Below are 23,143 nucleotides of genomic sequence, written 5' to 3' on the forward strand. Positions count from 1 at the left end.
AAATTAAGCCATATTTCCGGATCATTAACGGTTTATTTCGTTGAGATTCGTTCCCAAATCTAAAAATTCTATAAAAATTTTTTTTTTTTTTTAAATAAAAAAAAAAACTGCTTCCCACTGAGTTGCTAGAAAATAGGTTGTGTTTTTGTAAGAAGACGACATGATCTCGTTTTTCCTGTTCGCAATTATAAGGAAAGAATCGCAAATTCTGGACAGAACTCATACATTGATACTAACTACACAATCGACGTGTTTACTGCATATGAATATAAGTGGACACTGAATTAACTGGAATGAACATAAAAGAAAAACTGAATCAGGCGTTTTCTTTCTTTCTTTTTTTTTCTTCAGCTCGTTGTAGACTGGTTCGTGCAGATCTAGACATCTACCATGTGTTGCCTTGTGCTTGAAGCGATGGCAACGTCTTCTCCTTTACCACCGAAATAAAAGAATAATCGAGATATGATACACCAAAAAAACCGATTTAAACGGCATTATTATTTCCAATGCAATCACATTCATCCCACGAAGAAGAATACATTCAGTCACATGACGTCAGATTGCTGCAACAGTGTGTCGGGCTAGTCTGCTCCCGGCCTTGGAACTGAACATGCATGGTTCGATCCCCCTGGCATGCCTTTTTTTCTTTCTTTTTTTTTCTCCCAAGCTTATTTTATAATTATATCATATTTAATACAGAACACTTTTTAACGATTCTTTTAATCTCTCCTTTTATTTTCTCCTCATGATTCCTTTACTGGATAAAGCGCGAAGCCCAAGTGAGACTTGAAGGCTCTGCATCCTCTTCTTAGTAATATCATTATTGTTATCATTATTATGTATTTTCATGTATCAGTCAGTCAGCAGCCTTTAATGTTCACGTTGTCGGTCAGTCATTGTAGCTGCCTGCCTTTTTCAGGACCTGTACGAACCAGATGTGAAGAGGGCCCGCTTCCACGAGAACCTGCTCAGCATGATCAGCTTGGTGGGGCTGACCTTCTCTATCTGCAGCCTGTCTATCACCCTCCTCGTCTTCATACTGGTCAAGTCAGTTCCGCCTCACGCACGCACACACTATATTAAATCAAGTTAACGGTAATTTATAAAGTTGGGGGGGGGGGCAGGAAGTGAAAGCTGATTAACACAGCTCCCTTTATAAAATCATCTCCCTTGCGCCAATTGACGCTTCTTTCTGGTGTCGGACACAACGTCTTTACTGTGGTTTGGATGTCTAAGTTCTTTCCATTTCAGTTTCCTACGATTGATTGGGTTGGTACCGTACCTGTGAGGATTCAGGCTCTGACTCAGGTAATTGACAAGAGAACCTAAGAGGGTCTGCAGACACAATGTTGTAACAGTGCACATAATGGTGAAGGATTTCATGTTTTCTGTCCATGCACAATGTATATATCAATATATTGTGTGTGCATACGTAGGAATTGTAAACATGTTCTTTCAATGGATTTATAGCTTTTCACCACAGTTTACTTCATCATCGTCGTCTTTTCTTTTTCCTTCTCCCTCAACTCCGTGGGGCGCCATACAGGAGGACTCTTCATCAGATTCCAACAGGTCTGTTGGTTAACTCTGTGAAGAGTCATTGGGGCGCCATACAGGAGGACTCTTCATCAGATTCCAACAGGTCTGTCAGTGAAGCGTGAAGAATCATTGGGGCGCCATACAGGAGGACTCTTCATCAGATTCCAACAGGTCTGTCAGTGAAGCGTGAAGAATCACTGGGGCGCCATACAGGAGGACTCTTCATCAGATTCCAACAGGTCTGTCAGTCGGTTAACTCCGTGAAGAGTCATTGGGGCGCCATACAGGAGGACTATCAATCAGAATCCAACAGGTCTGTTGGTTAACTCTGTAAAGAGTCATTGCGGCGCCATACAGGAGGACTGTTCATCAGACTCCAACAGGTCTGTCGGTGAAACGTGAAGAATCACTGGGGCGCCATACAGAAGAATTGTTCATCATATTCCAACAGGTCTGTCGGTCAAGTGTCAAAGCCTGGGTCTCTGCTAATGTTTCTTTTTTTTCTGTTCATTCTGCATTGTTGTCAGTCCATCGTTTTTGACTCACTTGTGTAAACAAAGTGAGTCTACGTTATAACCCAATGTTCGGTTGTCTCTCTGTGTGTGTCTGTCTCTATGTGTGTCTGTGGTAAACTTTAACATTGCCATTTTCTCTGGGAATACTTTGTCTGCCGATACCAAATTTGGCTTAAAAATAGTAGGAAAAAATCTTCACAGTCATACCAATGCCCGTATTAAGCCGTTTTCCCCGTATCATTAACGGTTTATTGACTCACTTGTGTAAACAAAGTGAGTCTATGTTTTAACCCGGTGTTCGGTTGACTGTGTGTGTGTGTGTGTGTCCGTGGTAAACTTTAACATTGACATTTTCTCTGCAAATACTTTGTCAGTTGACACCAAATTAGGCATAAAAATAGGAAAAATTCAATTCTTTCCAGTCATCTTGTTTAACACAATATTGCACCTCTGGGATGGGCACAATTTTTTTTTTTTTTTTTTAAAGAAGCCAATATTATATGCCAACTGCATTTACTGTTATATTTATATTTTTTTTATTCTCTAAACTTGGCACTTTGATCTGATATTCTGACACAACAACAAGAGCAGTCATTGTTATCATTTTTTGTTCAAACAGGAACTTCTTTTGCTAAGCATGGAAGTTATATTTATTTTGCAAACGTTTTGGAGCAGATAGTAAAGAAGGGAAATTAACCTGTAATTAATGCTAGGGGACTAAATTTGCTTTAAACTGATCTTTCTCATCTCAAACATTACACTTTGAAATTATACTCAATACATAAAAAGCTTGTGTGTTTTACTCTCAGTGTACAGGGCTTTCACTATGTTCATTCGCCCAAGTGGTCTTTTTCGGAAAATACTAAAATCAATAGGACGAGTGGACTTTATAGATCTTTTGGCTGAGCCTTGAAGGTCATGGGCAAAAATCAATTGCGTACACATATTTATACATTTTCAAAGCGCGTGCTCATATTCTTCGCGAACACGAACGACGCCATTTTGTTTCAAGTTGTTGACCTGCCCGTTCAATCCTATATTCAATCGACAATACATGATAACATGTGATGGAAAGTTGGAGAAGGAGACCGTTAAATATTTATTCAAAGATTATGCCCCAAACTGCCATAAAAATATCCACAGAATCAGTCGGAATTCACAGTTAAAAATTGTAAACCATGCGAGTTAATACCCTTGAATTGGTGAATTGGTGAAACGTAAAAATTTCCAGTCTTGACTTTTCTCAAAATGAAGTCCTTTCCACTTCATACGACGTTTAGAAGTACTTGTACTTGGCTCTACATGTTACTCATTTTCGCCTCATTAGCTTTATTCCCTATTTAGGGTGAGGGCTGGATGTAAAAAAAAAAGAAAAAAAGCATGTTACTTGCTTGTCTTGTCTTGTCTTGTCTTGGGACAGGAACGTCAGTCGATACTGCACCGCGGTAGAAGTTAGATTGACCATTATTTTATGCTGGGGAATGTCTATGCCAACTTACTGGTGTGCCGACAGGAAGTTGCACAAAAGCCTTCCTCAGCAGACCCTGTTCAACACGTCGCTGGCCCTGCTCCTATCCTGGGTCACCTTCCTGGCGGGAATCCAGCGCGTGGAGGATCACGTGACCTGCGTGGCGGTCGCCATGTTGCTGCACTACTTCATCCTGGTCACCTTTCTCTGGATGCTGGCCCAGGGAGTGCTGCAGTACTTCATGCTGGTCAAGGCCATGAAACGTCCTTTCACCCGCTACATGCTCAAGGCCGGACTACTTGCCTGGGGTGAGACACAGATGATCGATTAAAACATGATACCGGCCGTCAGTTCACATTTCTTCAAATCTAAAATTCAACTGAAAATGTGCTTCCACTGTTTACACAAATGAAAGGGAAAAATCTATTATTGGTGAACAGATTATTCTACTACTTCTTCTCATTATTATTATTATTATTATCATTGACATTATTATCACTAGTAGTAGTAGTTATTATTATTATTATTATTGACATTATTATCACGAGTAGTAGTTATTATTATTATTATTATCATTGACATTATCATCACGAGTAGTAGTTATTATTATTATTATTATTATCATTGACATTATCATCACGAGTAGTAGTTATTATTATTATTATTATCATTGACATTATCATCACGAGTAGTAGTTATTATTATTATTATTATTATCATTGACATTATTATCACTAGTAGAAGGCCTAGTAGTATAAGGACGTTGTGTGTACATGCAACAAAGGAAAATAAGAGGACGTGCTTCACACATTGTCAACGAATAACCAAAAAAGTTACATTGATATAATCATGGAGTTCCTCTCATCAAGCTAATTAGTATGAAAATACCGAACAGTACCTGTGTACTTCGGAGACTGATGAAGTACCAGTTTTACTGAAAACAATGCAATGTGTGTGTCTGTGTGTGTGACTTCATGTTTTCGATATGTCGTTCTCTTCATGTAGACATAAAATCTTCAAAATGCTGCCATGTACAGCTGCAAAATTTTGAAAACATGTCATATGATGCTGACGTTTTGTCACTAAATAATGCTTCATTTAAAGTAGTGATGTAAGAAGAAAAAAAAACCCACTTGTTTCCATATATATGATATTAGAATTACAAGTTTTAAAGACATGTCAAGCCTATTATTGTTGATATATATATATATATATATATATATATGTATATATATATATACATATATGTGTGTGTGTGTGTATATATATATATATATATATATATATATATAACACATCTATTGTTGATATAAATATATATATATATATATATATATATATATATATATATATATATATATATATATATATATATATCAACAGCGATAGACTTGACATGTCTTTAAAACTTGTAATTCTAATATCATTTTTATATATGTATGTATATGGAGATATACATATATATATATATATATATCGTTGTTGATATATATATATGTGTGTGTGTGTGTGTGTGTGTGTGTGTGTGTGTGTGCAGGTCTGCCTGTCCTTCCCGTCATTATTGTGTCCGCAGTCGATGTGGAGCTGTACCGTGGAAGGGAAGATTAGTAAGTTCATCCTGTCTCTGCAACTTTCTCTTCGGCACTGCGACTTGTCTATGATGTATGGCGGTTAATACTGAAGTTGATGCATGTAGGCCATTTCTGCCTCGTCCAATCTGATCATAAGCGTCTTGTCGTTGAGTTTTGGGTTCCCACTCTCGATGCTGTCCACGCCGCTTCAGCACATGCCAACCCCTCCCCCCCCCCCCTCCCAGCCTCCACCCTACCCCCCACCCCATCCCCAGTTTGATTCGATTTAAAGTAGTAGTTTATATGATTGTAGGAGCAAACATCCCACGGCCGCTCCACTGAACCCATTTCCCTCGACCTTCAGCGTCAGATGAATGTGAATACACCTCTTTGTTCTAGTTACAAATCGGGTTTAATACTATGTTAGTTTACAGGCCCAACACTCAGCTTATGCCACAGATTGACATGAGTGTACAGTTGGGCCAACAGCAAAGTGAGAGCTGTATGATCGATGGTTTCTCCATTGCAATGGGAAATCATTTACAGTTTAGTCTTTAGTGAAAGACGGACTCTCGAACTGGGAGGCAAAATTGCACTGGCTCCAAGTGCTGCAGCCTTGCGGGCTAGTTGGCCTTTGGGAACCATCCCGACGCCGATAGTTAGGGTTAACTTGGGCAAGACACTCTCCACAATAATCAAAATCTAGCTCAGATAGTCGGGACAGCAGTTACTTCCTCTGCTGTTCTGATGGTCATAGTCGAACACGACTATCACACAGTTAATTAACAGCGGTTTGGTTTAGCTTGAACCATTGCTAATGTGTGAATGGTTCTTATTTTGCAAAAGCTCACAATCACAGCAAAGCTTTTCTTGGGTTGGCCATGGATTGTGTGAATGAATGAATGAATGAACGAATGAATGAAGGCCCATATATATCTATAAAAACGCTTCTGAGACAATGGGCAGTGATCATTAATGTGTACTAGTTTGATGTAATGAACAAGAAATATCTGCACTGTGTCACATGTGTTGTGGTTCTGTTCAGCTGCTGGATGTCGCTGACGGCGTTTTACTACGCCTTTCTGGCGCCAATCGCCGTCATCGTCACCATCAACATCGTCATCTACTTGCTGGTGGTGGTCAGCATCTGTCGTCGCCCCAACCTGAGCAGTGGTGGCACCAGTTACACTGCCATCAGCGTCCGTGCCTCCGTCAGCTGTTTTGTGGTGTTGGGTACGCCGCACGCACTCATGCACGCATGCAAACACTCACACACACAAAACTCACCTATTTCCATATATTTCTCGAGTTTTTGTTGTTGACATATCACTCCCAATTAATATCAAATCGATGCTATTCTTGGAAAAATAGCTTGATGAAATAAGAAAATTAGAAATTAGACACCCCCCCTCCTCCCCCTCCATCCACCAAAAAATCATCGCTGTGCGGTCAGTGTAGCATCTGTTGAGTGTGACTGTCTCCCTGTAGAGTGTAGCATCTATTGAGTGTGACTGTCTCCCTGTAGAGTGTAGCATCTGTTGAGCGTGACTGTATCTCTGTATCTCCCTGTAGAGTGCAGCATCTGTTGAGTGTGACTGTGACTCCCTGTGGAGTGTAGCATCTGTTGAGTTTGACTGTATCTCCCTGTAGAGCGTAGTGGCTGTATCTCCCTGTAGAGTGTAGTGACTGTGGAGTGTAGTGACTGTATCTCCCTGTAGAGTGTAGTGAGAGTGTAGTGGCTGTATCTCCCTGTGGAGTGTAGTGAGTGTAGTGACTGCATCTCCCTGTGGAGTGCAGTGACTGTGGTGACTGTATCTCCCTGTAGAGTGTAGTGACTGTATCTCCCCGTAGAGTGTAGTGAGAGTGTAGTGACTGTATCTCCCCGTAGAGTGTAGTGAGAGTGTAGCGACTATCTCCCCGTAGAGTGTAGTGAGAGTGTAGTGACTATCTCCCTGTAGAGTGTAGTGACTGTATCTCCCTGTAGAGTGTAGTGAGAGTGTAGTGACTGTATCTCCCTGTAGAGTGTAGTGAGAGTGTAGTGACTATCTCCCTGTAGAGTGTAGCGACTATCTCCCCATAGAGTGTAGTGAGAGTGTAGTGACTGTATCTCCCTGTAGAGTGTAGTGAGAGTGTAGTGACTGTATCTCCCCGTAGAGTGTAGTGACTGTATCTCCCTGTAGAGTGTAGTGACTGTATCTCCCTGTAGACTGTATCTCCCCGTAGAGTGTAGTGACTGTATCTCCCTGTAGAGTGTAGTGAGACTGTGTCTCCCTGTAGAGTGTAGTGAGAGTGTAGTGACTGTATCTCCCTGTGTAGTGTAGTCACTGTGTCTCCCTGTAGAGTGTAGTTACTGTGTAGAGTAGTGACTGTATCTCCCTGTGGAGTGGAGTGACTGTGTAGTGGAGTGACTGTATCTCCCTGTGGAGTGTAGTGACTGTGTAGTGGAGTGACTGTATCTCCCTGTGGAGTGTAGTGACTGTGTAGTGGAGTGACTGTGTAGTGTAGTGACTGTATCTCCCTGTGGAGTGGAGTGACTGTGTAGTGTAGTGACTTAATCTCCCTGTGGAGTGGAGTGACTGTGTAGTGTAGTGACTGTATCTCCCTGTGGAGTGTAGTGACTGTGTAGTGTAGTGACTGTATCTCCCTGTGGAGTGTAGTGACTGTGTAGTGTAGTGACTGTATCTCCCTGTGGAGTGTAGTGACTGTATCTCCCTGTGGAGTGGAGTGACTGTGTAGTGGAGTGACTGTATCTCCCTGTGGAGTGGAGTGACTGTGTAGTGGAGTGACTGTATCTCCCTGTGGAGTGTAGTGACTGTATCTCCCTGTGGAGTGGAGTGACTGTATCTCCCTGTGGAGTGTGGTGACTTTATGTCCGTGTCTCCCTGTGTAGTGTAGTGACTTAATCTCCCTGTGGAGTGGAGTGACTGTATCTCCCTGTGGAGTGGAGTGACTGTATCTCTGTGTCTCCCTGTGGATTGTGGTGACTTAATCTCCCTGTGGAGTGTAGTGACTGTGTAGTGTAGTGACTGTATATCCCTGTGGAATGGAGTGACTGTGGAGTGTAGTGACTGTGTCTCTCTGTAAAGTGTAGTAACTGCATCTCCCTGTGGAGTGTGGTGACTGTATCTCCGTGTCTCCCTGTGGAGTGTAGTGACTGTGTCTCCCTGTGGAGAGGAGTGACTGTGGAGTGTGGTGACTGTATCTCCGTGTCTCCCTGTGGAGTGGAGTGACTGTGTCTCCCTGTGGAGTGTAGTGACTGTGTCTCCCTGTGGAGTGGAGTGACTGTGTCTCCCTGTGGAGTGGAGTGACTGTGTCTCCCTGTGGAGTGGAGTGACTGTGGAGTGTGGTGACTGTATCTCCGTGTCTCCCTGTGGAGTGTAGTGACTGTGTCTCCCTGTGGAGTGGAGTGACTGTGGAGTGTGGTGACTGTCTCCGTGTGGAGTGTAGTGACTGTGTCTCCCTGTGGAGTGGAGTGACTGTGGAGTGTGGTGACTGTCTCCGTGTGGAGTGTAGTGACTGTGTCTCCCTGTGGAGTGTGGTGACTATCTCCATGTGGAGTGTGGTGACTGTGTCTCCGTGTGGAGTGTGGTGACTGTGTCTCCGTGTGGAGTGTAGCTGATCCTGCCTGTTGAGCGTGGGTGTCTCTCTGCAGAGTCGTGTCTTTCTGTAGAGTGTGTATGTCATTATATCCTTCTGCTGCGAGTGACAGTCCTCAGCCTGGATTGGCGTTGTGTTGCTCGGCCATTTTTGGCACAATAATTATAGTTCAGACAACGGTATGACCATGCTGAGATTCAAGCACAAAATCCAGCTTTGCACTGTATATGCCAAACGTTTTCCTCCTCTTTCTTCTGTCTTCCAGGTCTCAGCTGGATCTTTGCCTTCATGGCCGTGGGAGACGCTCATCTGGTGTTCCAGTACCTGTTTGCTGTCACCACCACCTTCCAGGGCTTCCTGATATTCCTGCTGTACACCGCTCGTGACCGTGATGTCCGTGTTTTTTTCATGAGCAAGTTCCGCAAAGAGGACAGGAGCTCCATGGTTTCTGAGCACAGGAGGCCTTCTGGCCCACGGCGTAATGTGGAAACACCATCCACCAAGGAGACCAGCTTCACGCGTTCCAAGTGAACTGCCGTCAGTGAAAAATTGACTTTTCCCCGGGATGAGCCGCTTTTTCTCAGTCTGAGCGAATAGAGAGTCAAGGGAGAGGGAGCAGATGTTGGGGAAGAAGTTAGAAAGACCTCTGTTGGTTCAAATGAGGTGGCTTCACTACTTTTTTTTTCCTCTGCACCTTGCACGAGATTTTTGCTGAAACGACTGTTTAACTTTAAGTGTCAGAATCACCACCTGGTATCAAACATAGAATCAGATTATTTTATTGTCATAAAGGTCAAGAGTGACTGTTTTTGTTGTTGTTGTTGCTTTGAATTCTGCATATTAAATATTGAAATTGCATTGAAATATCTGCAGTATTATCTTGATAAATGTCCTGTAATTCTTGTGGCTTTTTTAACTATTATTTTTTATAACAACTTTTTCTTTCAAATCATCATGAAGCATAATTATATTGACAAAGTAATCAAACTCGTCTACTACTCTGCTGCAGCGTGTTCAGCTCAGTTCAGTTAACTACCCAAGGAGGCGTCACTTCTTTCGGGCAAATCCATACACGCTATACCACATCTGCAGTGTGACATGATCTTATCTCTGTTGGTATTTGTTCACATATTTCTTTCCATATCTGTAAGTCATATTCCTGAAGGTGCTTACATCTTATTAGGCATGATTTTAAACTGTACTGGTTTAAGATCTCCAATCTTCCCTTTTGTCATGTAACACATATTATGCTTGTTACACAAGTTATCTTGCCTTGCGATAGATAACACCTCTTTTCTATGATTTGATTTATTTCATAATCTGCCGTGAGGGTCCAAGTCTAACATGTGTACAGGAAGATGGAATATAGCAGTGCATGCAGGAGTCTGATCTCAGTTGTGCTTCATCGAGATGTTTCTGTACGTCCTTATAAGTTTCAGTCTGGAGAGTGCTGATATTTTCTTTGCTACCCTTGAGAGGATCTCAGGTTTTGATCCTTCATTGCTGATGACGGATCTCAGGTTGGGGGAGTGTTGAACAGTTCCTGGTTTCTATCCCTGGTCAGTTACATCAGCAATGATGGTGGTGGTGTGGCTGGCCATCGACTTAAGACTTTTCGGCGCTGATTTCCATGCCAAATATTGTCGATGTGTCAACCAGTTTTCTAAGAACCTGAGTGAGTTCTTGCTCACTACCTGCCAAGTCGTCGATGTCGTCAACGAAGCGAAGGTACATGATGGTTCTTCCTCCATTGCTGATACTGTTGACATGATCTTCACGCGCGTCAGTCAAGATCGTTCCAGGAACATGTTGCACAGCGCAGGAGCAGAAGACAGCCCTGAAGGACTCCAGCAGTACAGAGCTACTCTCCAACAGCACCATGTGTGATTACCGCACAGCTTACTTTGGAGTATAATTTATGGATGGTGTTGACAAGCTATTGCCCGTTGTTGCTGTTGGGTTTTTTGGGGGGGTTTTGTTGTGGTTTTTTGTTGTTGTTTTTTTGTTTTGTTTTGTTTTTGTTGTTTTGTTTTGTTTTTTGGGGTTGTTTTTTTTTTATTTCTTAGTTTCATTTCTTCGTTTGTGGCCCTTGGTGCTTCCCGTCGGACTCTTCAAATGCCTTTTTAAAGTCTATGGAGAAGTGGTAGAATTCCGTCTGGTGTTGGAGACGTTTTTCGCAAAGGGTGCGCGGATTAAAAACTTGTTCGATGGCACTTCTGCGTTTGTGGAATCCTGCCTGTTCTTTTGCAGTGATAGTATCTGTGTGCAGCTGTAATCTGTTCAGAATGATTTCGAGCATTAATTTCTTAGAATGGCTGATCAAACTGATGGTGCGATAGATGTGGCAGTGTTGGAGATTTCCTTTAGTGGGCAGGGTGATGACAAGTGAATGGGTCTGTGTCGTGGACCATTCAACTGTTGCCAAATTTCGTTGCAGACGACAGGATATCAATCACCGCCTCTCCACCATGTTTCCAAAGTTCTGCAGGGATGTTGTCGATGCCTGTCGTCTTGTCACATTCTAGCAGCTTCACTGCTGTGACAGTCTTCTCCCGGAGTATTGGGAAGTTATCCGCATTTGGTGAAGTTTGCACTGTCAGTTCCCTGGGGTCCTGTTGATCTGTTTGTTGTTGTGTGTGTTTTTGTTTGTTTTTTTACGAAGTCTTGTTTTTGTGTGAGACCACTGTCGTGGAATGTGATAACTTTACTTTGTTTCTGCTTGGTCAGGTCTTTTACAACATTAAATGCTTTTTGTCGTTGCTGTCAAGGTTTTTCTTAATTTCTTCACACTGTTGTTCAGTCCATGTTTCCTTTGCATTTTTCATTTCTCGACCAGTTTTCGTGTTCGTAACACTGTATATCTCTTTTCTTTTTTTTAGTTTTCTTATGTGATTTTAAAATCCTTATTGTCACACATCTATGAAATACTACTAATTTTGTGATGCATGGCTTTGATTTCCATCAGCTGATCCCTATGACATCTCTTGCCATTTCTGTCATCATTTGCTTGAATCGTTTCTGAGTGCTTTTTGATTGTCTTCAAGCAGAAGCAGAAGTAATGACTGATTACAAGTGGTCGGCGTTGCCAGGATCTGTCATTTTATCAAGGCTGAATATGAGTCGGCTGGGGTTTTTTTCCCTTTCTTGCTGCTCCTCAACCGTCCTTGAAAGTTCATCATGACATGGCCGTGGTCACTGTCAATGTCAGCTCCTGAGAACGTTCTTGTTTGAGGCCCATTGATGCCAAACCTGCACCGCTTCTTCACAAGAGTAGGTCTATCTGGCTGTGATGCTGACTGTTTTAAAGAAGTCTCATTGAACGGGCTCACAGACTGGGCAGGCACAATCCCCAGACCCCCCACCCCCGCCCCATCATTGCCAAGTTTTTGAGGTGGGGAGACGTGATGTGCCTGATGACTGACCACGACGCCAGAGCCAGCATGCAGAAGGACGGGCTCCGTGTCGCTCAAGACCTGACCAGGCGTCAATCCAAGCAGCTGAGGGAACTCCGGGATGCTGGCCAGAGCGGGTACTTCGCCAGAGGTAAACTGCACATCAGGAGTGTGCAGCCACTGCCAGGTCAACACACACACCCTTCACCTGCGCAACACGGCGTGTCAACACAACGTGCACAGCCGTCACGCAGCACAGCAGCCAGCCAGCCAGTCGCTGACCACGCACACAGCGGGAGTGTCTCGCCTCGTGCACCTGACGTCACTGACTCACGTACGCTACCCGTTAGCGGTGCTGATGTACCCGAGGAGTGTAAGCGGAGAACCAGGTCAACGACAGCCAGTGAGAGACAGTCCAGCCTTCACGAGGCGTGGAGCATGGGACGTGCTGCACGTGATACAGGGAACACCACCACCCCCACTCACAGGGAATAGGGGTCAGGTCAAGACCGAAATGTGAACCCGCACACACATGACATTTCTGACAGGAACACACTGAGTGTCACAGACACAGTCAATCACAACACACACTCTCCAGTTAAAAACACTTTGTCTTTTTGTTCATGGAACATCAATGGTCTAACATCTAAACTTTTGGACCCTGACTTTATAAACTACATTACATCATTTGATGTTTGTACTTTGCTAGAAACATTTACGTCTACTTCGTTTGACTTTAGTATTCATTTTCGTGAATTTCTTGTTTTCCATTCTCCAGCGAGTAAACTGTCCAGAAGAGGCCGCAGTTCTGGGGGAACTGTGTTACTGATAAGAAAATCTTTGTCTGACTTTGTTACAGAAATTAAAACGAACATTGATAATGTGCTGTGTGTGAGATTATGCAAGCAGCTATTTAAATTTGATAAAGATCTGATTTTCATATCTGTGTATAATCATCCTATAAATAGTGTTTATTATAAAGATAAAGAATATGACTGCACTTTACAAATGCTGGAACAATTTTTGGTATCGTTCTACGAGCAAGATGATGATGTTCACTTTATTCTTGCTGGAGATTTAAATGCTCGTATTGCGGATTGGTCATTACAGATAGATGATTTGAGTGATTTTGGTTTTTTTGTTGATGATGAAAGTGATTTTGTTAGAACATGTCAAGATAAGGTTGTAAATGGTTTTGGTAAATCGTTGATAGAACTTTGCAGTACTTTTCAATTCACTCCTTTAAATGGTTTTATTGATGGAGATATTGAAGGAAAATTCACCTTTTTGACTGTAAATGGAAACAGTACTATTGACTACTTTTTATGTTCTACAGGCATTATTACGCAGATGGTTAGTTTTAAGGTAGTGGATAGAGTAGAATCGCAGCATATGCCTGTCGAAGCGAATATCATTAGCAATTGTGACAAACCTAGTTGTGATTCTCGCCAGGAAAAAGTGTCGTTTCAAAAAGTAAAATGGGATCCTTCAAAAGCAGAAACGTTTTTAAGAGAAATGTCATCTGCTGATACGCAGACAGCTCTTGAAGATGCCAATAATGATATTAGTGTTGATGTGGAGTCGGCATTGTCCAAATTTGTGGCCATTATATTTAATGCAGCTAGCAGTATGAGTCAAACGGTACAGTGTGGAGGGGAGGGAAGGAGGACAACTGGCAGTCCGTGGTTTGACACACAGTGCAGGCACTACAAGCGAGTGGCTCAGCGTGCGCTGTCTCGCTATACACGATCAGGGGAGGCAACGCATGGGATTGCTTATCGACAACACAGAGCTTACTACCAATCTGTGCTTGAAGACAAAAAGAAAAGTTATAGAAATACATTAAGGGAATCTTTGTTGGAAAACAGATCAAATAATACTTCATTCTGGTCCACTGTAAAGTCAGTCAGGCGAAAACGCAGAAATCAACCGAATATTCCAATCGATACATGGAAAAAACATTTCGAGCGTATCTTGGGCCAGCAAAATCAGTTGAACGAAAATAGTGAAGTTCACTCCCCTGACCACGAAGAAGAAATATCGATATTAAATGAAAATGTAGGTGAATTTGAAATCCATGGTTTGGACGATGACATAACAATTGATGAGGTGAAATTTGCAATACGAAGACTAAAATACAGAAAAGCTGCTGGTTTAGATGATGTTGCGGGAGAGTTTTTAAAAGCATCTGAAAATATAATAGCACCTTTTTTGACAAACTTATTCAATCATCTTTTTAATGTAGGCTATATACCCTCAGATTGGACTCGTTCAGTCATTATTCCACTTTTGAAAAAAGGCGATGCAAACAATCCTGAAAATTATAGAGGTATTTCCTTATTAAGTGTAATTAGTAAAGTTTTCACATCAATACTAAACAGGAGGTTGTACGAGTGGGCCGAAAGTGAAGGTAAAATCTCGGAAGAGCAAGCTGGTTTCAGAAAAAGTTACTCTACGATCGATCACATATTTACTCTCTGTAGTATTATCCAAAAATGTTTAAATGGAGCAAGGAAGAATAAGCTCTATATTGCTTTCATAGATTATCAGAAGGCTTTCGACTCAGTTGATCGAAATAGTCTTTGGGCAGTGCTTAACAAGATAAGAACATCAACCAAAATGATCCGAATATTAAAAGCGATGTACAATACAATTCAGTCCTGTGTCCGATGGGGGCCATATGTTTCAGAATTTTTTGATTGTCCTGCAGGAGTAAAGCAAGGATGTTTGTTGTCTCCCTTAGTTTTCTCGCTTTTGATTTCAGAAGTCGCTGACGAGGTGACCAAGAATGGAAAACACGGTTTTCAGTTTTTGCCAGGCTTACAAGAAATATTTCTGTTATTGTTTGCAGATGATATTGTCTTGCTGTCATCGTCACCAGCAGGTTTACAAAATCAATTAGATAATCTTAACAAAGCATCTAAATCTCTTGGACTGACAGTAAATTTGAAATGAAATGAAATTATGGTGCTTAGAGCCTCGCCGACCACTAAGGCCATCTCAAGGCTATCGCCGCGTCAATTACTACTACAAGGCTAAAAAAACAACCAATTAAAACGAGTCACCACTTCAAACTTTCCACTCCAAAGTTTAAAAAAAAACTTCCATAGTTTAAAACCTTCAAATCTGGTTAAAAAGGTTCACTTCTTTTAAGAAGTCCATCAGCGCCCACGGAGGGACATCACGAAACAAAGTCTTCAAAGAAACCGCCGTGTAATGTCTGCGTCTAACGTCATGCAGATCCCAACAGTCAAGGAGCACGTGTTTCACGGTGAGAGGCTCGTCACAGGGAACGCATCGAGGGGCCTCCTCCCCCTTCAACAAGTAAGAATGAGTAAAAAAAGTGTGCCCCGTACGCAGTCTGCACAGCACAGATTCCTCCTTTCTGTTCTTCACCCCCGAAGGGAGGGTCTCCCCCAGGTCCGGACGGATCTGGAAGAGCTTGTTGTCTATCTGGGTGTTCCATTTCTCTTGCCAAAGATCTTTAACGTAAGAATTGACCTTCCGCTTCATGTCTGTATAGGGTACCAAGGATCTGGACAATTCTTTCTTTACAGCGTTCCTGGCCAGCAGGTCCGCCCTTTCGTTACCACGAATGCCAACATGTCCGGGAACCCAGGCCAACACAACCTCGTATCCTTTCTTCGTTGCGAGAGTAAAAGTTTCATAAAATTCCAGCAGTTTGGGATGAGTGATATTCCTGCAGGCGATCGCCTCCAGGGCTGATAAGGAGTCGGAAAAGATCATGAATCTCTTCTGTTTGGAAGAGAGAACCATTTTTAACCCCAGGACCAGTGCAGTCAGTTCCGCGGTGTATACCGAGCTGTCAGACAGGATGTGTTCTGTTGAGGGCCGGTCAGGAAAGGCGGGACAGAACGCAGATGCGGCGACTCCGTCCTCTGACTTGGAACCGTCAGTGAAGATGCCTTGAAAGGTGGGGAATTTGTGGCACAGTTCCGAAAAGTAGGTTCTGTAGGCCAGAGAACTGGTGGTGTCCTTACGGTACGAGGCCAGATCAAATCGGACCTCAGGTGTTGTAAAGGTCCACGGGGGGCTGTCAGGGAACTTAGAGAAATCTGAGATGCCACCGACATCCAGATCGGCATTTTCCAAGTGCGGCTGAATGCGGAGTCCGAGAGGAGGTATGCAGTTTGGGTTGTCTGTAAATTTCTTATCGAAAGGGTTGTTGAATACAGCATCGTAAGCAGGGTTTGTAGGTTCCGAAAACAATTTCAAATAATAGTTCAGGGTCAGCTTCAGTCTGCGGTTGGAAAGAGGCGGTTCCCCCGCCTCTGCATACAGGCTGTGCACAGGGGTGGTGCGGAAAGCACCCAAGCTGAGACGGAGCCCTTGGTGGTGTACAGGGTCCAACAGTTTCAGGTAGGACGGTCTGGCCGAGCCGTATACAACACTTCCATAATCCAGTTTGGACCGGACCAGGGCTCTGTAGAGGTGCAAGAGAGTCCTCTTATCAGCACCCCAGTTCGTGTGTGCCACAACTCGGATGATGTTCAGGGCTTTTAGGCAAGATATTTTCAGCTGTTTAATGTGGCTGAGAAAATTCAGCTTCTGATCGAAGACGACCCCTAGAAATCTGGCTTCCTTGACCGCCGGGATGGTGGATGTTCCCAGACGGATTTCAGGGTCCTGATAGAATTGGCGAAAATTATGAAAGTGGATGCATTCAGTTTTGGAGGACGAAAATGTGAAGCCATTCTCCTCTGCCCAACACTGGATTTTGTTGACGCAGAGCTGAAGCCGTCGCTGGATGCTGGCGTACGTGCTGCCGGTTGCATATAAAGCAAAATCATCCACGAACAGCGAGCTGTCCGATCCTTTCTGAACGGATTGAACGATGTCATTAATTTTGATGCTGAACAGAGCAGGCGACAGGATGCTCCCCTGCGGGACACCCAGCTCCTGCTCGTGAATGTCGGACAGGGTGGTGCCGACTCTCACCTGGAATTGTCTGTCTTGTAAAAAATTGTGGATAAACTGAGGCAGGTGTCCTCGGAAGCCGAGCTTGTGCAAGTCGGAAAGAATACCAAATTTCCACGTGGTATCGTAAGCTTTCTCCAGGTCAAAAAATATGGCCACCACATGTTGTTTGTTGACGAAAGCATTTCTTATCGTGGTTTCCAGACGAACCAGATGGTCAACGGTAGAGCGATGCTTGCGGAAACCGCACTGTTCCTTCGCCAGAAGGCCGTCGGTCTCTAGTTTCCACATCAGTCTACCGTTGACCATCTTCTCCATCAGTTTGCAGACGCAGCTGGTCAGTGCAATTGGGCGGTAGTTGGAGGGGTTCGAGGGGTCTTTTCCCGGTTTCGGCAGCGGGATTATGAGGGCTTTCCGCCAGGAGGGTGGAAAGAAGCCTGTGACCCAGATGTGGTTATAAACTTTAAGCAGGGTGTCCAGACAGGTTTGGGGAAGGTGCTTTAGGAGTTTATAATGGACTTCGTCCATTCCTGGACAGGAATCCGTACAGGTCTGAAGGGCAGATTTAAGTTCGTTCATTGTGAAAGGAAGGTTGTAATTCTCTGTGTTGTCGGAAAAGAAGTTACATGGTGTTTTTTCTGACAGGTTTTTGGTTTTAAGAAAGCGAGCAGATTTGTTAGCAGATCTCGAGTTCTGTTCTATTGTGGAGGCAAGCAAATTGGCAACTGCTTTCTTCTCTGTGACCAGAGCGTCTGAAAGTTTAAGATGGTGGAAGGTCGGGCATGCGTTTTTGCCCTTAATTCTTTTTAAAACCCTCCACACTTTCTTCTTGGGTGTGTTGGAGGTTAAGGAAGAGCAGAAATCTCTCCAAGACTTCCTCTGGCTCTTTTTAAAAACATACCTGGCTTTCGCCCTCAGCTGTTGATGGGTTCGAACGCTATCGGACTCCGGTCTCCGAAAGACGCGTCGCTGCGCTCTCTTCCGAGACTTGCGGGCCTCCCGACATTCCGCGTTGAACCAGGGCGTTCTAGGGACCCGAGGCTTGGAGGTAGACGATGGGACTGCTGCTTTGGCGCAATCTAAAACGATCCGAGTCAGAGCGTCAGCAGGGTCCTTGCTTTTCAATACTGTTTCTTCCTGCAGCTCAGCTCTTATCTTGGTGGTAAAAAAACTCCAGTCTGCTTTGTCGTAGTACAGGCGGTCAGGCAGAGAGTCACCTTCTCCATCTGTGGGGCGGAGGATGACAGGAAAGTGGTCACTCCCGTGCAGATCGTCGTGCACTTTCCACTCGTAGTCCAGGACCAACGATGGATCGCAGACCGACAGATCTAAACACGAGAGCTTTCCAGAGGACAGATGCAGGTAAGTGGGAGACTTGTCGTTAAGACAACACAAGTCCATGTCAGAGAGAAGGTTTTCTAAGAGAAGACCTCGGGCTGATGTCATCTCACTTCCCCAGAGCGGGGAGTGTCCGTTGAAGTCGCCCAACAGTAAAAACGGACGTGGGAGCTGGTCGACCAGGTTCATGAGGTCCTGCCTCAGAACACGGACGGAAGGGGGAAGGTAGAGAGAGCAGACAGTGATGGTTTTCTCGAGCGTGACTCTGACTGCCACCGCCTGTAAAGGGGTGCTTAAAAGAACTGTACTGTATAAAAGGGACTTTCGAATAAAAAGAGCGACACCTCCCGTCAACCCCTCTTGCTTCGGTTGAGCGGGTTTAAAAACGGAGTTAAAACCAGAGAGAGATAAAACCTTGCCATCTCTTTGCAGAGTCTCCTGCAGTGCCAGCACTGAAGGTTTCAAAGCACGACAAAGCAGCTGGAGTTCCTGGAAGTTGGCATAGAATCCCCGGATATTCCAGTGGATCACTGCCATTAAAAAGGTTGTTTTTAAAAAAAAAATAAAGCAGCAGCCTATTCCATCGCTACCCCCTGCTCCTCCACTTGCGGTGGCTCAAGGTCCGCCAGGATGGAATATTTGTTCTTTGACATAAATTTTTCGGGTTCAGACCGGGTCGGAATATCCACCACCTCGGCCCCTCCCGATCCCGCCGTGGCCGCAGCCCTCCCCTCCTTGAGTTTTGGAGGTGCAGGGGGCTTCCGGCCACTTCCGCCAGCCCGAGGGCCAGGCAGACGAGAGGCGGGGCGAGGGGGCCCAGGGGGTGGGGTGGGGCGGGAGGCGGACAACGTGCCTCCGCCCGAGGCTTTTCTCTCCCGCCCAGCAGCCCCTGAGGACTGCCGCGCAGGATGGGAAGGGGTGGACACAGCGCCTCCACCCAAGGCCGACGGTTCCGACGAGGCGGTTAAGTCGTCCGTCTGCGTTCCTGTGGACGTCGTCTGGACTGCGACGTCCACCGTCCCGGATCTGACGACAGAGGCATACGACATCCTAGGCGACGCGGCCTCCACCTGTTTCCTTGCCTCAAAGAAGGAAATTTTCTGTTCTGTCTTGACTTTCTGAATTTGTTTTTCTTTCTTCCAGGCGGGGCAGTCCTTCGATGAGGACGGGTGGCCACCTCCGCAGTTCGCACACAGGGCTGCACTGACGCAATCGCCCTGGTGCGCCGCCTTCGAACAGGTGCCACACGCCTCTTCCTCCTTACATCTGTCTCTCACGTGTCCGAATTTCTGACACTTAAAGCATCTCAGAGGGGACGGTACGTACAGGCTGACATTAACTAGCAGGTATCCGACCCGAATGTCCTTGGGGACATCCGGGCAGCAGAAGGTGAGGAAGAAAGTGTTGGTCGGGACTCTGTCCGACCCCTTCCTCACCGTCACCCTGTACACATCGGTCACTCCCTGAGAGGACAGTTCGCTCTTGATCTCGGCCTCAGACACACCTTTCAACTCCGGGCATCTGATGACTCCCTTAGAGCAGTTGAGACCTTTGTGAGGGGAAATCTTCACTGCCCTATCCACGAAAGTGGTCGCCTTCAGAAGGAGCTGTGTCTGTCTTTTGGATTCTGTCTGTACTAAAAACGCTCCGCTCCTCAGCCTCTTGATGGATCTGAGCGATCCTGCCAGGCACTGAAAGCCCTTCTGGACAGCGAAGGGGCTGAGAGCTGACAAGGGCTTGTCGGCATCAGCGCCCTCCATCACTAGCCATGATGGCCAAAAACCAGAGGTCTCGACGACCTCCGACTCAGAGTCTGAGTCGTCCGTTCCCTGTCGTCGTCTTTTTCCGAGTTTGGGGGGGTGTATTTGTTTAGGATTCATGTTGAAAGAAAAATGTGAATTCATCCCTCCCTTACCCACCCACCATGGGGTCCAACTTAGGGGCCAGGGTCAAGGGAACACCAGCTTGACCCCTTCCAGGTTTCAGGAGGGATATACAACCAGCAGCCCAGCTCCAACGTGCTCCCCCCCGATCATGCCCAGCTCCCGGGGACAGAGAGCCGAGCACTACGGGGGTTACCTTCGTCAGCCACTAAACTGCCAGTCTTGACCCAGCCCCACGAAGGGGTAGCCGATTGACACACACGGGCCAATGTGTGCCGCCTGTCTTAGGAGAGGTCCGAGCCAAAGGGATGTGTTGAGAGCAGCGTGCTCTCTCAATCCCCAGGATCTCATTCCCCTCCATCACAGGTCGCGCCGCACGGCAAACACGGCGGGCCTAAAGAAGGCCGCAGAGAAAAAAAGAATGTGGAAAAGAAGGCTTGATGGGGAGCTGAGGACAGAAAAGAGGCGGTAAAAAGAAGAACAAAGAATAGCGAAAGGGACAGTGGGTCACGTTTAGTTTGGGCCTCACTCACGACCTGTTCGGCATGGGAAGCCCTATCAGGGGCATCAGTACAAAACCACCACTTATTCAGCCCTAACAGCTATGATGGCTATGTAGGCTGTCAATTAAGACCTGGGACCAGAGCACCAAACCCCAAGAAGCACTGATGCCCCCGCCGACATAGCTCGCTCGATCACTGGCCACTAAGCCTCCCGACCACGACAAGGTAGTGACCCTCCCGGGAGTGGGTCAGGAGAACACCAGCCTGACCCCCTCCAGGTTTCGGGAGGTGACAGTAAATTTGAATAAAACAAAAATAATGGTTTGCAGAAAGGGTGGCCATCTGTCTAAAGCAGAAAAATGGTATTTCGATGGAGACGAAATTGAAGTTGTAAACAATTATAAATATCTGGGTTTTATGCTGTCTACCAAGTTATCTTTCATTTCTGCACTTGAAGAGTTCGCTGGCAGGGCAAAAGGGAGGGTGGTTGAAATTATGAGAACAATGTGGAGTCTTGGCAATATGGACAGAACCGTGTTTTTTAAACTCTTTGATGCGCAGATAAAACCTATGCTATTATACGCATCTGAAATGTGGGGAACAATGCGCTTCAAAGCAGTTGAGTCTGTCCATTTGTTTGCTTGTAAAAGATTTTTGAGTGTCAGTCCCAAAACCCCAAATGTAATGATTTATGGTGATCTTGGTCGATATCCATTATACATTGATAGTTGCATCAGTACTTTGCGATACTGGTTTAAGCTAAATCAGATGTCTCTATCGAGAATCCCGAAACAGGCGTACCTAATGAGCGTAAATAAGATGACATACAATGCTGATATGTCTTCGAAAAACTGGGCAGATGGACTGAAACATTGCTTAGACATTTATGGGTTTTCAGAAGTTTGGATAAATGGCGGGGTTGGGGATGTAAATGTTTTTCTTAAAATATTCAAACAACGCATGATAGACGGCTTTAAACAGGATTGGGCAAGCAAACTCAACGGAAGTAATCGTTATGAAACATATAGGTCATTCAAATCCTTATTACAACCTGAAAAATACTTATCTGATCTTACCATCAGTAAATTTAGATCGGCCTTCATTAAGTTCCGTTTTGGTATAAATGAACTAAAAATAAATCAGCTTTATTGTGATGTTTTGAAAAACTGCCCATGTGGTGGTAGAATAGAGAACGAACTACATGTACTAACAGCTTGTCCATTATATGATGATATTAGAAGGAAATATTTGCTCAAGCATATGCAACATATTAGAAATCCGTCATTATCATTTCTGCTGCAAAACGAAAGTTGTAATGTGACCAGAGATGTTGCAATGTTTGTTTTTTATGCATTAAGACTGAGAGAAGAGTACTTTCAGCCCTAAACAGACATATCAGCCTTGTGCTTTTCATTTAGTTTACTTGTTCTCAGTGAGCTCACTGTGTATTATGTGGATTGTTTTCGTTCTTCCTATTTTATTTTAGTTAAGCTGTGTGTGCAACATGTGCACCCAAAATGTATACAGGTCGGTGACCTTACATTAAAATTCTTGCGTTCTTGCGTTCTTGCTGACTGTTTTAAAAGTGCCATGTCTATCGTTGGGATGCTGTGTACTCACTAGAGTGTTAGCAGAAACAAAGTCGTTATCCCTGGCAAATTCTAGCAGGCGTAGTCCGCTATCATTGACATTTCCATTACAATAGGGGCCTCAGCAGTTCCTCCAGCCTTCTTGGGCATGTGCACCAACCTTGACATTCCAGTGACCCTGAACGGTGAGGATGTCTTTCCTGTCGGCCCTGTTGATGACCGTTTGAAGCTGGGTGTAGAAGCCTTCAATCTGGTCATCATCATAGTCTTGTGTGGGGGCAGAATATTTACAGCACAGTGAAATTGAATGGGTATGGTTCATAAGCGAACAGTCATGATCCGACTGGAAACCGGGCAGCATCTGAATACTGAGGTGTTTATATTTTTGTTGACCATAAAGCCCACTTCGTGTACATATTTGTTTTTTCCTCCATAAAATTACATGACATGCCCTTCTTTTGTCTGAATTTTCCTCTTTTTTTTTCATTCAGATTCTCAGAGCCCCCACCCCCACCCCCCACCATTTCCTTTATTCAGACAAAGGTTTACAGATACAAAATTTATATGTTTTGTGCATCAGAAAGTATAGGGTAAGCATATAATTAAGTTCTAAGTACTGACAAGTCTATAACTGCAAAACAATATATGTTAAATGGCAAAATTCCAAGGTAGCATTGTATAGCTTAATCTTTTATTAAACAGTTATAAAGTGCCCATTTTTCCACAAACTTGTTATATTCCATAGTTATGTTAAAGGCATACTTGTCTACTTCATATGTCTGTTTGAGGTCTTTTTTGAACATTTGTAGT

At 44.4% G+C, this 23,143-nt stretch overlaps 1 protein-coding gene across 1 annotated transcript in view; it reads left to right on the forward strand.

Annotated features, from left to right (window-relative positions):
* Positions 1–11,995, forward strand: part of LOC143282567 (uncharacterized) — a 52,985-nt gene extending 40,990 nt beyond the window's left edge. Inside the window, exons 24-28 of the mRNA XM_076588256.1 lie at positions 920–1,047; positions 3,568–3,830; positions 5,060–5,129; positions 6,139–6,326; positions 8,956–11,995. Coding sequence (XP_076444371.1) covers positions 920–1,047; positions 3,568–3,830; positions 5,060–5,129; positions 6,139–6,326; positions 8,956–9,221 — 915 coding nt within the window. The 3' untranslated portion in view covers positions 9,222–11,995. The remainder of the gene's footprint in view (positions 1–919; positions 1,048–3,567; positions 3,831–5,059; positions 5,130–6,138; positions 6,327–8,955) is intronic.
* Positions 11,996–23,143: the final 11,148 nt, after the last annotated feature.

This window comes from Babylonia areolata, chromosome 5 (assembly GCF_041734735.1).
Source record: "Babylonia areolata isolate BAREFJ2019XMU chromosome 5, ASM4173473v1, whole genome shotgun sequence".
Taxonomy (NCBI): Eukaryota; Metazoa; Mollusca; class Gastropoda; order Neogastropoda; family Buccinidae; genus Babylonia; species Babylonia areolata.